At 50.5% G+C, this 14,904-nt stretch overlaps 1 protein-coding gene across 1 annotated transcript in view; it reads left to right on the forward strand.

Annotated features, from left to right (window-relative positions):
- Window positions 1-9,546, forward strand: part of LOC116949534 (formin-like protein 2) — a 59,837-nt gene extending 50,291 nt beyond the window's left edge. The window contains exon 26 of the mRNA XM_032966950.2: window positions 4,140-9,546. Coding sequence (XP_032822841.2) covers window positions 4,140-4,243 — 104 coding nt within the window. The 3' untranslated portion in view covers window positions 4,244-9,546. The remainder of the gene's footprint in view (window positions 1-4,139) is intronic.
- Window positions 9,547-14,904: the final 5,358 nt, after the last annotated feature.

Below are 14,904 nucleotides of genomic sequence, written 5' to 3' on the forward strand. Positions count from 1 at the left end.
AGGACCGATTTAGGCAATGGTCACTGGTGTTGGCCGTGCGCGGCAATCGAACCCAGGTCGCTGGGTTTATAGCGCAGCGTGCTAACTGTTGCCGTACCGCTTACCGTTGCACTACTGCATGCGCTCACACACACATACACGTGTACACAGCACGTGTGTACACACACACACGTGTACACAGCAGACACACGCGGCTGAGGAGCCTCGGGGCTGGAAACGTTCGTCGGCGGTGGTGCCAGTCGGTCGGGAGCCCTGTGGGCAGAAATCTTTTGTTGAGTGCATCACCTGAATACGAACACGCTGTGATGGATAGGTCACCTAAGTCCATGACGTGTATCACGGTTGTGTGAAATAATGATGGGTTTAGACTGAGCACAATTACAATAATTTTGGAAGTAATACCTTTTTTTATTGATATTTGCGTTGATATTTGGTGCACCCCTAATTATTATTGACAATGGGGACCCCCAATGGGCCACTTGGGGCCCCTAGGCTTTTGCTGAGTTGATTTCTGCAGGGCGTCACCGTCGGTGTGAATACTCTGGGACGGTGTTGTGAAAGTGGTGTTGAAACTCAAGCTAAACTACTTACCTCTCTGTCGTCGTCATTAACAAACTCTGCCTTTTGTGTAGACTGTATATATATACAGGGCAGCTCAAAAGTCAGGACACTTATTTCATTTATTTGAACACTGGCATTAAACATTCCAATTGTTTCTTCGTTAAAGTAATTATTTTCATTATTAATGTTTATTTGTATTCTTCCTGTGGGGTCACACTGGACAAAGAACCCTGAATGAATGGAGGCAACACAATAACTGATGGATGTTCAAAGATTACACCAGTAATGTTTACAAAAATCCTGAATGAATTGATAAAGATATTTCATGCATGTTTGAATGTTAATGGGAGTCAATTTTAACATTTGTTAAAATAAATTAAATCAGCCTATATGATTTGTACAAATAAATACGATAACCGTACGTGCCCTGAGTTTTTGGGCCACACCGTACACAGGGATGTGTGCAGCTCATGCTTATTGTGGCAGTGCAAGTGTGGCCACGTGAAATTCGAATTTAGGTTTTGAGGCGGCGTTTGACAATGACGCCGGTGAAAAAGTCTCAATGTTGTACTGATCGCCACACTTGAGGTGTAGTTGCTTTAAAAAATAAAAAAATCACAATTAGTTGCAGCCCTTCTTACCACCAACGGGTTTCGCTTTCATAGATTCACCTTTTACAATGCGCTTTTTAAAAAGGTGGAGATTGCTTTACCTCAGACATATATTGAAGTGTTTCTACTTTTCTCCTGTTCGCTATTATTTTTTGTAAATGGCTGTCCTTAACCCTTGAGTCGCCTGCAGAGGTGCGTTGTAGGGAATTCTGCATGTAGCCACGGGATCAGTTTCAACCCTCGGCATCTCTTCAGCAGTCCTATCACCGATTGACTCGACCACTGCAATTCTCTCCACTACGGCCTCCCCCACGCAATCCAAATCTCTCACCTCAAAATCTACATGATCCAAAATGCCACCGCAGATAGCTCACCCGTATCTCGAGACGTTACCGCATCGCCCCAATTGCTCTGATCTCTCCAATGGCTCGCATCGTCACTGCAGTCAGGATCCTCCGTGGACTCGCTCCTGCCTACCTCTCATCCCGCTCCGCTCCCTCTGCCAGACGCTTCCTGCTCCATCGACGAGGCCATCTGTCTCCGAATCACCCACAGTTAACCTTCACTGAGCGGGGGGTCGCTCCTTCCCTTTTGCTGACACATCGTCTGGGACTCTCCCTCCCCCTTGCACATGTCTGTGCCGCTTCAAATCTACTCTGGAGACCTCTACGCTTCTTCCCTACCTATGGCTGCGTGTACGTTAAACTTTTTTTGCACCGAACGTAGCCAACCGTGCTGATCGGAGGTGCGGGAGCTGCCTGTTTCCTTCTGTCAAATAAATAAGCAAACGCAAACATGGCACACACGCACCTGCTGATTGCCCGTGATGCGCTTGTTCTGCAATTTTTATTATTATTATTATTGTTGTACGATATTATTATCACACCTCCGATTGACACGGTTGGCTACGTATGGTGTGAAAGAGGTTCAACGCACACACGTTGCATGGCAGTCACCATGCTCTCACTTACATTGACCCGATGCGTGGCCGCGTGACGCTCTGCTCAATGTTCCGCAGCACTTTAACTTGTTGAAGATCCATCAGAGGTGGGCGCCTTCATTTATTTATTTCCCAAGCGATTAGAGCGAATTTTGACTTAGAACGTCGTGATATTTTTATTTTATTTTTTATTCGCTCCATTTTTATTATTTTATTGTTATTCTTTTTTCAATCTACGTGAAGGAACCATAGAACACGATAAGAGGCAAAGTCAAATAATCTGCGCGATTGCTACCGTTTGGTAAATATTAATGCTTATTGCTACCGCTTATTTGCAACCGTTTGGTAAATATTAATGCTTATTTATGGTAAAAAAAATAAAAAAAAATTAGGTGACCGCACAACTTTGCCCTTGCCTCGTGCTGACTGCACAGGACCCGTGGCCCATTTTATTAGCTTCGCGCAGCAGGACGGGATGCAAGTGAAGGGATCTATTTTTGCCGACCGGACGTAGAGCCCAGCGATTTTTCATGCCGCACGCGGCGTTTGCCAGGGCAAAACGAAAGCATTTTCATCCCGAAACGTCTGTGCGACAGAGAGCGCCGATTCTATCCGAGGCTCTTTTACTGTTGGCACGCTCGAGGAGTGTTTTTTTTTTGAGGATCAACGTTTGACCCAACGTGTATATATATATTTTCCTAGCAAATGTTACTTGTGCGACGCAGCATCCTACGGATGAAGACAAACGTGAAATATGTTACCCTCAGCCACCATAAAATACCGGACGCCTAATGCATTACAGTCACGGGTCGCCTGTCAAATATGTGCAGAGCAGCCACGCATTTGAAATTACCATTCACTCAACTGGGATCCACTACATTTTAACTCTCCAGACTCACATTTAAATTAGATTTTGTTCAAAGCATATCGGGTTTCTCCCGAGCCTCCCCAGACTCCGTGGATGCCATTTCACAGCAGCCCAGCGTTAAACAGATGTGGGCAGAACTCGGTTCTCTGTCTCCACATATGAGTTAATTAAAATTAAAAAGTCCATCAGCAGATTTGTTTTTTCGCACCACGTTTGCCCAGCAGCAAACTCTGGACCGGTTTCGACCATCTGCGTCTCATCCGCAACCCGCTTGATCAAAGTCTGCTTGCCTACGAGATGTGATTTGAAAGAGCACTCCACGTAAACCATAGGGCCCCGTTTCAACGCAAACAACCATATTATGCACACACTATCTTTGCGTTGTTTGTAACCCATTGGGTAAAATCGCAAAATCAGCGGAACTCCGTATAGCAGAGGTTATATGAGCACAAAACTCACTCGTGAGCAGAGAGCGACCATGTGACCAACCGGCTTCTGGGGGTCTGCACCACAGCACAGAGCACAGCTCCACATAGGTCACACAACAAAAAGTCCCCCACCCCCCCCCCGGGATGTCAACGTTGATCGGGTGGTGGTGGTTGTTACAAACTCCACCACCCACCTGCTGGGCCACGAGGCAGTCGAGAAAGTGGGTTGCTCACCTATTTGAGCGTGCGTCGTGTGTTTCTCCTGGCGCTAATGAATCCACGGGGGGTGGCGGAGGTCAGAAGTCTGCAAGCCACCTCCTAGCCCAGCAGGTCGGCAACCTGAATAACAAGCAGAGCCATTTTTGTTGTTCGAATTCGGAAAAAAATAAAAATTCTATATTTCAAGAGCCGCAATGCAATGCGGCGAATATGAGAAATGGTGGTCCTTCGTGAACAACGTCACGAAGCAGTTTCTGCAAGAGCCACATGCGACTCCGGAGCCGCAGGTTGACGAACCCCTCCCCCCCCCACCCCACCCCGTCCTCGCCCGACACGTGGACGCACGCTTCTCGCCGCAGTCTCCATGCGATCCGTTAGCCCCGGGGGCGCCGCGGTGTCCGACGTTGAGCCGGGAGGAATTGTGGACGGTTTGCTGAACGGGGCCTGCTGGTGGCACTGGCGCCGCCGGCTCTCACACGTTGCACCGCTGGCTGGCCCCCCTTCCCCCGCAGATCTGAGGAACTCGCCGTACATCCGCACGGCGGTAGGGCGGCGCAACTCCCGCAAGCGCGACGAGGCCGGCGTGTTGGTGTCCGGTTCGGAGATGCAGCTCTAAAGAACGGGGTGGGGGGCAGGGGGGGCGATGGCCTCTGGTGGGCCCTGCCTGGACAGCCCTGGTGGAGGAGGAGGGGTCCTGGTGGAGGGATCTGGAGAGCGTGAGAAGATGTCAACTTCTTCGCCTCGTGCACGCGGCTTCGATCCCGACGCCCGACGCCTGTATATTTGGAGTGTGCACGTCTCGCTCGCCGTGGAATTTTCGCCGGGTCCTCTGTTTTTTTTTAACTCCACATATCGAATCGACGTGCGCACAGAGAGTATTTTTGGCTGCTGTAAATTTGCACGTGATAAGCCACTTCATTAAGCTATCATGTGCGGCCAGGCTGCTCCTGAAAAAAAGGTTATATAGCTCGGTGGGCCTTACCTGGTAAAAAAAAAATACAAGTTTAGTTCAGTTTTAGTTTATTATAAGTCAGGTGATTGGTTGCGGGCACGGAGCTTGCTTCCATGCCTGTACCAGATAACATCCCTGCCGCACTGTGACCTTCGACTGCGCGTGATCAACTCATTAGCCACTCGCGTCAAGCCACCACCTAAATAGCCCAGCGTCTGATATCCTTAATGATCGGTTTAACGTCAGGTCCAATATCAGTCCCAGGGGTCTCGTTAATTGCACAATTGAGATTGTGGCTGCAAACGGGGGGGATGGAGGGATGGTGGAAGGAAGCGGGGGGGGAGACGGGAGGGGGTGGGGGGATACTGGGGAGGGGGTGAAAGAGACGGTGAGGGGGGGGGAGAATTATAATTGATAAAGACGACGGCAATCAACAGCAATTCCAATTAATCTCTCAATTAATTTCCTCAACTGAATTATACCCGAGGCTTGACTGCTGAAATGTCTTAATAGAGTGCAATTGGTTTTAGGATCTGTGTGTCTATTCGCTCTAGGTACATGCCGGAGGTTGTATTGTGGTTGTGTGCTTTGTCGGTCTGCCAAAAGAAGGGATCGAACTCGTTAGCGTAAGCCGAGGGGGCCTGCGAGATGCTTCTTCATCTGGCACAGGTTGCAAGCCTACTAACTCGGGGAAAAGGTTCGGTTCCAGAGTCAGGTGGGCCCTTGCATCACCGTTGCAGCAGTAACAGTCGCGGCGACACAGCAAGAAGGACCTCGGTTCAATTCCGCGCTCGGGTGCCTTTTTACTGTGTGGAGTTTGTGTTTTCTGCCGCCATGTCCTACATGGTGTTCCTCCGGGGTCTCCTGTTTCGTCACATAGCTAAGGACATCAGAAACAGAATGTTTATTTATCCTGGAGGAATCCGATGAGCTATGAAGCTCTTTTATATTTTTTTTACAGATGTCCAGTAGGGGCGGGTCAGAGAGTTACAATGACGAACAATACAAAAAAATAAACCGATATGAGTGCAAAGGATTAGACAAATCACTTAAAATAAATGAATAAACCAAAACTAAATTACTTTTATTTTACCAAGTAAAGCCCACTGAGCTATTCGTTAATTTTCAGACGCAACCTGGCGACAAATGATAGCTCAACGAAAGTGGCATATCGTGCGGAAATGTATAGCAGCCAAATAATGTAAACGTATCGTGTAAGTGGTTGGTGAGCAAACACCCCTATGCTAAAGACGAGTATTTGGACTGAGTGTGGTTGTATTGGGTGGAGTCGGTGAGTACAAGAACGTAACGATCACTCATCCACCACGCTCCCGATCAGAATGTTCGCTTCCGTCCTTAAGCCTGCAGTGTTGCATACTCGTATTTTAGGGTTTGACGAAAAAATATATTTTTACAAGTCTGCACGTAGAAAAGAATCGAAATATATGTTTTGTAAAGACTGTGTTTTATGCTTTCAAGCGACATTGAAATTCTGTTTACAAAAAGATGAAAGGTCAAATGTATGTTATGCAATTAAGAAGAAATAACGTAGTATTTTGTAACATAGTGGCTGTCTTGAATCCAATTACGAATACTGTTATGAAACCGGGGTTTTCAAGGGCCTGAGTGGTTTGAGTGGGAAGGAAATGACAGGGACCTCTTCTTGTTCCGTGCTGGAGACCGGGATTCATTTACGTGGCCTGCGCGCCGGGTCGCTACGAAGCCTCGGTGCACCGTGAGCGCGAGCCCTTTGCTCAGATAATAAAAATGTTCGTGGTGTTAGATTTTTTTGAGATCCAAAAAACAAAATCTCGGGTGAGATGACCCGCGCCGCCGATGAGCACGGTCGCCTGCGTGTGGTTGCGAACGAGGTTCATTGCACGTGCTTACATAAACGGCGACTTGTGGAACTTTTTTTTTTTGCTGAAGCTGCACCGCGTGTCTTTGTCGTCAGCTGGCTTTGTTACGGCAACGTGTCCCAGGTGGGTTGTGCGCTGCTCGCGATCGCGTTGCGCAGTTGGCGTATTTCCAAAGGGTCAACGACCGTTGCCCTTTGCTAAAGTTTTGGCTGTGAGAACCTCTCTCGTCAACCTGCCGGTGCACTGGCACGATAAGAATTGGCGCAGTTAAAAAAAAATAATCGCTTTGCGAGCTGCGCGCGACAATTCGGTTTGTTTGGCCGAGTCCGGTTGGCGGAGGGGTTTCGCGACACAATCGTTGCTCAGATTATGACGTGTCATGCACACACACACACACCCGTTGTGGTTTTCGCGGCTCGCTCGTCCTACGAATGCGTTCGCCGATAGCGATGAACGTCAGCGTCACCCGCGTTCCGTTTTGCGAGTAGCTAAGCCTGCAACGAGCGTTTCGCCTGAACACCACACGGACAGATGCGTGACACGACGAGGCCTGACTGCAGGTGACACTGGAGATGTCAAGACTGGCTCAGGGTATTTGCCGCTGAAATAAATTCTGTTGGGAACGTATTTAACGCGGGGTAGGTGACAATTGTTCGCCTTCTCGATTTGCCCACCCCTTGTTAAATGCACCAAGGACTTGAGCTGTCAGTGGGCACACACAATCGACTGCTCACAAAATAAACGGCGGCCCTGTGGCACATCCCTCCTTATTAGACTCTTCCCTCTCACCCAGCGCGATACCGCTCTTCGCAGGGTTGCCTCGTCTCGCGTCGGACGCTTGCTCGGGGTTCGCTATACTTAATGCGCTGCAACCCTTGGCGCTAATTGGTGAGAAAGGAAGCTGCTCGCTTGCTGCTGTTGCTACACAGGGCCGTGTAATCGCAGAGGGACGCCTTCTCCTCCTGTCCCTTCATATTCCCCAACGAAAGTCATCGGTTTTTTTTTCTTTTCCTCCGTGGCACAAGCCAAGTGACAGGTTGGCCGCGCACACGCAGCACCGTTTGAGCGCCTACCTCAACGGAAGCCACGACGAAAACGAAGTGTGCCCTCCCAATGACAATGCCGATCGTCAGAATCGTTACACACAAATGCATGAACTGATTCGTCCGGCCGAATCTAATCCCTCCCGAGTCGGTGAACCGCCCGGGCGCAGCTCGATGATGCCGTCGGCGTCTCATTCTCGAACGTCGCTTCGCGGTGTGTCGCGATTCATTCGTTCGCTCATTGCCTTCCTACAAAAGCGGATGAGCGACCGCTAGGACTCAATAAGACCATTCGAGTAAATTATCCAACCACCGTGCCCCCTGCCCCTCCTCCCGCCACCGACACCGCTGCAGGCAAAGCGTGGTGGGGCCGCGGCCGTTTCTTTGTCAACTGCGCGCCGCTTCATCGGTTCGCATTGATTTCAGCCGCGCCACCATCAACGCGCGTGCCACTTTGAGAACGGCGCCAATCACGCCGGACCCTCCCACCCTCCTGCGGATCGAAGGGCTTGCGAGCTGACGGGAAGAGAGCGGACGTCGGCTGCCTGACGCACGCTGTCGCTGGACGTGGCACCACGCCGTCGTGGGGAGCCGAGTGAGTTTTGGCTGTCGCCAGTATGATCATCAATCTCACACGAGGAATGGCTCCTGCTGCTGCTGCCGCTGCTGCTGCTGCTGCGTGTGAGACGCTGATGCCGCCAGTTGTGTATTGGTGAGCGCACGCACTTTGCACTTGCAATCCAGAGGCCGTCGGATATCTCCCCCCCCCCTCCTCAAAGCCCCCCCCCCACCCCCCGTGTAAACTAATACATCGAACGGTCGATCCGTTGCTTGCAGCGTGGTATGCGATGAAGCGTGGATACTTTCCACCTCTTCCGAGACGTCTGACCACCGTGGAAGAGTAGGCCCAATACTGTCTGAAGGGGGAGCTCTGTACAGCTCCCCTTCTACTCGATGCCCTTCTGCTGGCAGTGGCGTGAGCGGAAGCAGTTGCGGGGCTGCGCCTTTACCTCGACTCGCGCGCGAAATGCGTGCCATGTGCCCAGCAAGAGGATTCAGAGTTAAGTTGTTCGATATACTAGATGTTGTGAGCTATCGGTTGCTGGCCATAGACGTTAATTACTTTTGTTGTTGAGCAGCTGGCTCCTGGCGGCGTTGTTGGTTCATTCTGCGGCGACGAGAGAGAGACGCGGAGCGATCAGGAGGAGTCAGTCGGCAGGTGTCGTTTGGAAAAAGCAATTTACAAACCCCCGCGGGGGTTCGCGCGCCTTTGTTCGGAGCGCGCTTTCACGATCCGCTTACACGACCATTATCATCTCTTTTGCTCCACTTAGGTAACGTACCCTGCACACAAAGACAACGATCCCGTCCCCCCGATCACCTTGTTGGGGCAAGCGCTATTAGCGAGAACCTATGAAGGCCGGCAAGGCATATATGAAGGGGGGGGGGGGGTGGGGTGGACAGCACCACGCCCGGCCGCCTTTGTCTTCCCATTGACGATGTTTACACACCGCACCAGGTACTCATTTGAGGCTGAGTCGACCTAGGGGAGGCCCGGGGCGCGTACAAACAATCGTTACCGGTGAGCGGGAAAAACGAACTCGGGTAACGCAATGCGCTAACAGCTGCACTGCCGCTCTGCACGCACGCACGCACACACGGACACACGTGTGTGTATTTGTCTACGAATTGACGTGTATGGCTGCTGTTGTTGTAGTTTGCTTTGTTCGAGCTGCAGCATCGACCGTGCAGTGCCCAACACCGAGAAACGGGGAAATTGCCCCCGAGTCATCTTCACCTGCAAGGCAACGCGGCGGTTGGCGATGCGTATCTGTTTTCCAATTATGATCAGCGCTGCGTCCGTTAACGGTGGTATAAGAAATGTAAAACACTCTGCTCCAAAACATGGGTTTTTTTAAAATATAACAATAATTATTATTACCTGGATTGTTAAGAGTTTGTTGAATTACTTTTTAACCCCTTTGACCGCTCTGGAAAACTCCTGATGGGGTTTGAATGGTCGGGGTTACTGCCATATAAATTAAACGCATTTTCGAATCCTTAAGGGTGATGCAGGTTTTCCTGACATTTCGAGAGAGCGGAATCGCAAAGCATTTGATTTCCGTGAAAGTGACATTTCTCCTTAATTAGAGCAAACGAGTCGAGCAAGGAGCACGTGCTGCGTGTTTTACTCATCGAATTTGGGAAGAGAGGATGGCACGGCATCTTGGGAAGTCGGGGTAAATCTGGAATCCAGCAGCACCACGTAATTGAGGTTTGGTGGATCGCACCAAACTCCCTTAGCATTCGCGTCGAGGAGGTGCCCACACCATGGCTTGCCAGGGTAATTCAGTACAGCACATGTGGACGCCCCCTGTTCAGTCTGTATGGGGAATCGAGAGTTGCCCCCCGCTTTCCTCCCACGCGTAAACACATTAATTGTTTGAAAACATATTTATAAATAGGGGGCCATCAGAGCTTGGGCAATTGTTGGCACCGGGTTCACCATCTGGCTACCTTCCTGATTGTCTGTGGTCCCTCCTCGCGCCTCTGAATCGTTAACTCTCTTCACGAGAGTTGAGCGAATACTGTGCGGCGCATTGAAAGCTACAATTATTATTTTTAATCTGAAAAGGTCAATTGACTCTGGTTATACGGGGGCAGAGGATGGCCGGGGGGAACAAAAAAAAATATGGACTGATGGAGGTGGAAAAGTCATTAGAGCACAGAGGAATGCCACGAAAATGTCAGCAACTGATCGAATCTGATGATCGGCAACAGTGGAGGACTGATGTGTCCCTGTCGGAAGCCTGTGACTCTCCTGGCCTCTGCCAAGGGGCTGGAGGGAAAGAAGAGCTGGATTTAATTATCGGGGTTACCTATAAAGAGTGCTCATATCTTGCATTCCTTCCCTGGCAAGTTGAGTGGGTAAATTGGAATTAAATATATTGTGGGCGATACCAACGCATATTTAAAGTCCCATCGCTAGCCATGCAACACTTGCACTGTAACTCCGATCAGCACGGTTGGCTATGCACGGTGCGAAAGAAGTTCAACATACATGCACACTGCTCTGTTAAGCCAATGTGCGTACAGCGCAGTAAGTTGCTTAGGTGAGCGAGTGCAGAAGAGTTTAGTGGATCACGAGGTCTAGCACCGACGATGACGCATCGGTCACGTTACTCTGTTCGCCACTTCACGTTCACGACAGGAGGCGATTTTGTAAGGATGCGCTTCGTTATGAGGAATGACGGGTTGGGGCGAGCACATGGCACCGGTCGTTTTACCAAACGCTGCTTGCGGTGTGTTGGGTGCTGATCCTCGGTGGGGACTGTTCGTCGTGCCGCAGAGAGTGACATTGAGCCCCATCCGTGGCAAATGCCTCCACCGACCAGCACGGCTAAAAGCACAAACACAAATAACCTTTAACGGTCTGACACGCACCGACTCGCGCGCTCTTGAGGCAACACGTCGCAAATCGAGGACATCAAAGACAAAAGACCCCACGTGGAAAACTGGAAAGGCTGAATAGACTGTGGGGGCGAGTGCTGCTCGCGAAGCCGGGCACGGTGCACGAGTGGATGGGTGGCCAACACCACGCCCGCCCGCCTTTGTCTCCCTCCTGGCAATGTTTACACATCGCACCTGGTACTCATTTAAGGCTGAGTCGACCTAGGGGAGGCCCAGGACCGATTCAGACATTCGTCACCGACGCTGGCCGTGAGCAGGGTTCGAAGTCGGGGTCGCCGGGTTCATCGTGCGGTGCGCCACCGCTCCCCGCTGCAGACACGTACACACACAATTCACAATTCACATGTTCCGACCAAAAAAAGCATCAAGACGGGAGGCTCGCGTTGAGCGTTCTGCTTGGCCGATGTCCACTCGGCGGTTGGGTAAATGAAGTGTCCATGTCGATGGCCGATGTCCATCACAACAGAGTAACATTTTTTTCGAGAACTTACCGCCTCTTATATGATTGCCGTTATTAGCACCGGGAAATTACCCGTGCTCTGTTGACAAACGTACACCAGCTGCCCCTCGCATTGTAACACGAAAAAAACACTGGCGGGTCCATTCAAGCCTTTTAAGATTGCTCATCAAAAGAGAGTGGAACTATTCCTCGCATTTCATGCTGGGCGATGAGCGGGGCTCTCCAAAATGTTCATGAACACCCCCCCCCTCCCAACCAACAACAATATGAAATGTATTATAATTTTAAATGATTTATCGTAATTTTCAATATAAAACGTAACATCGCTTCTTAAAAAAGAAAATCGGAAATTAAATCGGCCCTTTCATTTTAAGAGGAGCATTACCGCCACTTATTTCTTTGACGAATGAGAGCCTGTGCCCTCATAAATAAACAAAGCGTAATGGTCGGTAATTACCTCTGAGTGCCACCGCACAGAGCTCGCAATTAAGGACACGGAGCACAGAGCCGGCGTGCGTGGGTTGTGTGGGGAGAGGTGGTGTAGCGGTTAGCGCGCTGCGCTACGAACCTGGCGATCCGAGTTCGATTCCCGCTCATGGTCAACATAAGTGACGAATATCTGAACCAGTCCTGGTCGACTCAGCCTCAAACGAATACCTGGGTGCGGTGCGTAAAAATATCATCACTGGGGAGACAAAGGCGGCCGGGCATGGCGCTGCCCACCCACCCCCTCCTTCTGGCCTTCATAGGTGCTCGCTAACAGCACTTGCCCCTAAAATCTATTAAGGCTATACGGGGGGTCTTTATATTTGTGTTGTGCGTGGGCGTGATGACGCAGCAGGTTAGCGCACTGCGCAACCGAACCCAGCTTCCCGAGTTCGATTCCCGATCAACAACGGGTCCCGGGTCGATTCAGTCTTAGACAATTACCCAATACGCGGTGTGCAAACATCAGAGACAAAGGTGACTGAGCATGGTTGTACCGTGGTCGGCCCTGATAGTTGTTCGCTAACAGCACTTACCCCCCCCAACCCCACGGAAGAGACTGCCTCTGCAGTAATCCCTTCGGGTGCTCGAGTAATCACAAATACACCGATGGCAGAAGGGCAGCTTCGGTTGATGAGTGTTTGCTTGGCAGCCAGAGAGGAGGTCCCGAGATTGAGTCTCGCCACATGCCCACCCCCCACCCACCCAGTGTCTCTCGAAACACAGACAACGTATCTCCATCAGCTCTCGACCGCTGTTAAATGTAGGGATAGGCAGCGTCTGCTGCACAGAGCAGAGAACAGGGACGCGCGCAATAGGCATTAGATTCCATTGCACAGTGAAGAGGCGAAGGCGCATTCCTGTAGGTGCTGGCTCACGCCAATTCTTAGCGAAAGAGCCCCGCTCTGAAAGGATAGCTTGCCCTACATGTCTATCAGAAGTCACGAAAGCGTTGCCACCACCCACACTTTTGCCTCACCACACGACAAGCTGCCGTTCGACCGAATGTAGGATGCGCATTCCTGTTTGCACGACTAAGCCGTATTTGCACTTCTTAATTATGGGCCACAGGTTACGCTGGGGACTAAGCAGCCGTGATAGCGCGACGTCGATTGTGGCGGAGCGATGGAGCGGTGGGGCGACCTGAGTTCGATTCCCAGCCACGGCTCACGTCCTTGTTCACAGAGGGGCCGTCCATAAATGACGTCACGCACCTAGGGGGGGGGGAGGGATAAACATTTGTGACGATGTGTGACGAGGGGGGGGGGTTGAGAAATGTGACGTCACATCAAAATGCACAACTTTAAATAATTATAGCCAACACGTTCTACTTAATTAAATCGACTTTTTAATAAATGTTTTCTCCTACAACATCAGAGTGCAGCACCACATTAAATACGCACTACAATGACAATAGTTTAAAGCGATTTGAAGCATGTTTTATTTTTTTTTGGGGGGGGCAGAGCTTTGTGACGTCATATTTGAGGGGGTCTGACTTTTGTGACGCCGTGTGACGATGGGGGGGGGGGGGTCAAAAATCGTCCAAAATCGCGTGACGTCATTTATGGACGGCCCCAGACCCAAGCTGGGGGCGAAATTGTCTTGGGGAGGCGTTCATCCATTACCGTATTTTCATTCCCATTCCGATGTTGGTTTTTGAGCGCGATGGATGAGTACTATGATGGTGTTGACAACAGTTAGTTTATTGAGGCCGAATGGGGCACTGACTGTTGTCTGCAGTGCCAGATGAGTTCAGGCCATGCCATGTCTCTCACACACAGACACACACAGACACACACACAGACACAGACACACACACACGTGCCCCGGGTGAGACATTCGTCAGGCTCACAAGGCTGCCCGCCTCTCTTCTCTTGCTTTGTTCGACTCGAGAAATTCAGAAGCTTGCAGATCAGCTCCAGCGGGATTCCCTCCACCCCCACCCACCCCACCACGTGGCGTGTGGTATCGCTATACGGAACGGCGGTTTCACAGGCAAAACAAAGCTTTACAATGGGCAACTGCAGACATGTGACTTCACCATCACTCGTTATGTTATGTGAATGTTTATAGAATCAAATACAGTTTAATGGATGGAAACAACTGCATAGCCCATTGACAAATCTACTGCTCGGGTGAAAGGCGTTGCTTGGCCATGCCTCACCACGCTAGTAAGTGGGAGGAAGAAGGGTGAGCGAACGCCGAGGAACGGTTCAGATGTTACTCGTCACTAACGTTAGCCGTGTGCCGGGAATTGAACTTAGATGGCTAGGTTCACACAGAGCAAATCACTGCGACACGATTCCCAAGGTACCATCGGAAATATTTGCCAAGCTAATTTTTTTTCTGCCCATTTGCTTCAGAGTTAGGGACCGACTACATTTGTTTTAATGTAAGACGGAGATACAATCTCGCCACCGAGATGTTACCTCCCTCGCCTGGTCAGCAAGAACCCGCAGGGGTTCATCCCGGACCCCTGACGATGCCTGTATACATCTGCAGTTTGCATGTTCTCTCTCTCTCATGGTGGTGGTAGCGCTGAATATTCTCCTCCAGAAACACGCGGTGAGATAATTTGGCTGCTGCTAGAACATTCCCACGTGTGATGCTAGCAGCCACTTCGATGAGCTTTCACGTGTGGCCAGGTCGCCTCTGAAAAACAGCTTGTAGCTCGGTGAGCTTGACTTGGTCTTCTTATTCTTATGGCGCATGGTTTGCTGCAGAATAGCAGACGTGTTGTAGGGGAGCAGCAAGTCATCAAAAAGTTGACGTCGATTTTAGTTGGTGCGTATATCGGCCGTGTCTTTAATGGCGTGCTGCGCTGACCGGGAGGCTGATGGTGACGGTATCGGTTGTGCTGAGCACTTAACAGAGAGGACATCGTGAATGTTACCATTTAAACTCTCTATTTTACCAGGTTAAGCCCCACTGAGTTATGTAGCGCTTTTTCAGAGGCGAACCGGCCACAAATAATAGCCCGAGGAAGTGGCTTTTCACGTGGCAATG

Source organism: Petromyzon marinus, chromosome 2, assembly GCF_048934315.1.
Source record: "Petromyzon marinus isolate PM22_M1 ecotype Great Lakes invasive population chromosome 2, UKy_Petmar_22M1.pri1.0, whole genome shotgun sequence".
NCBI classification, from domain to species: domain Eukaryota; kingdom Metazoa; phylum Chordata; class Hyperoartia; order Petromyzontiformes; family Petromyzontidae; genus Petromyzon; species Petromyzon marinus.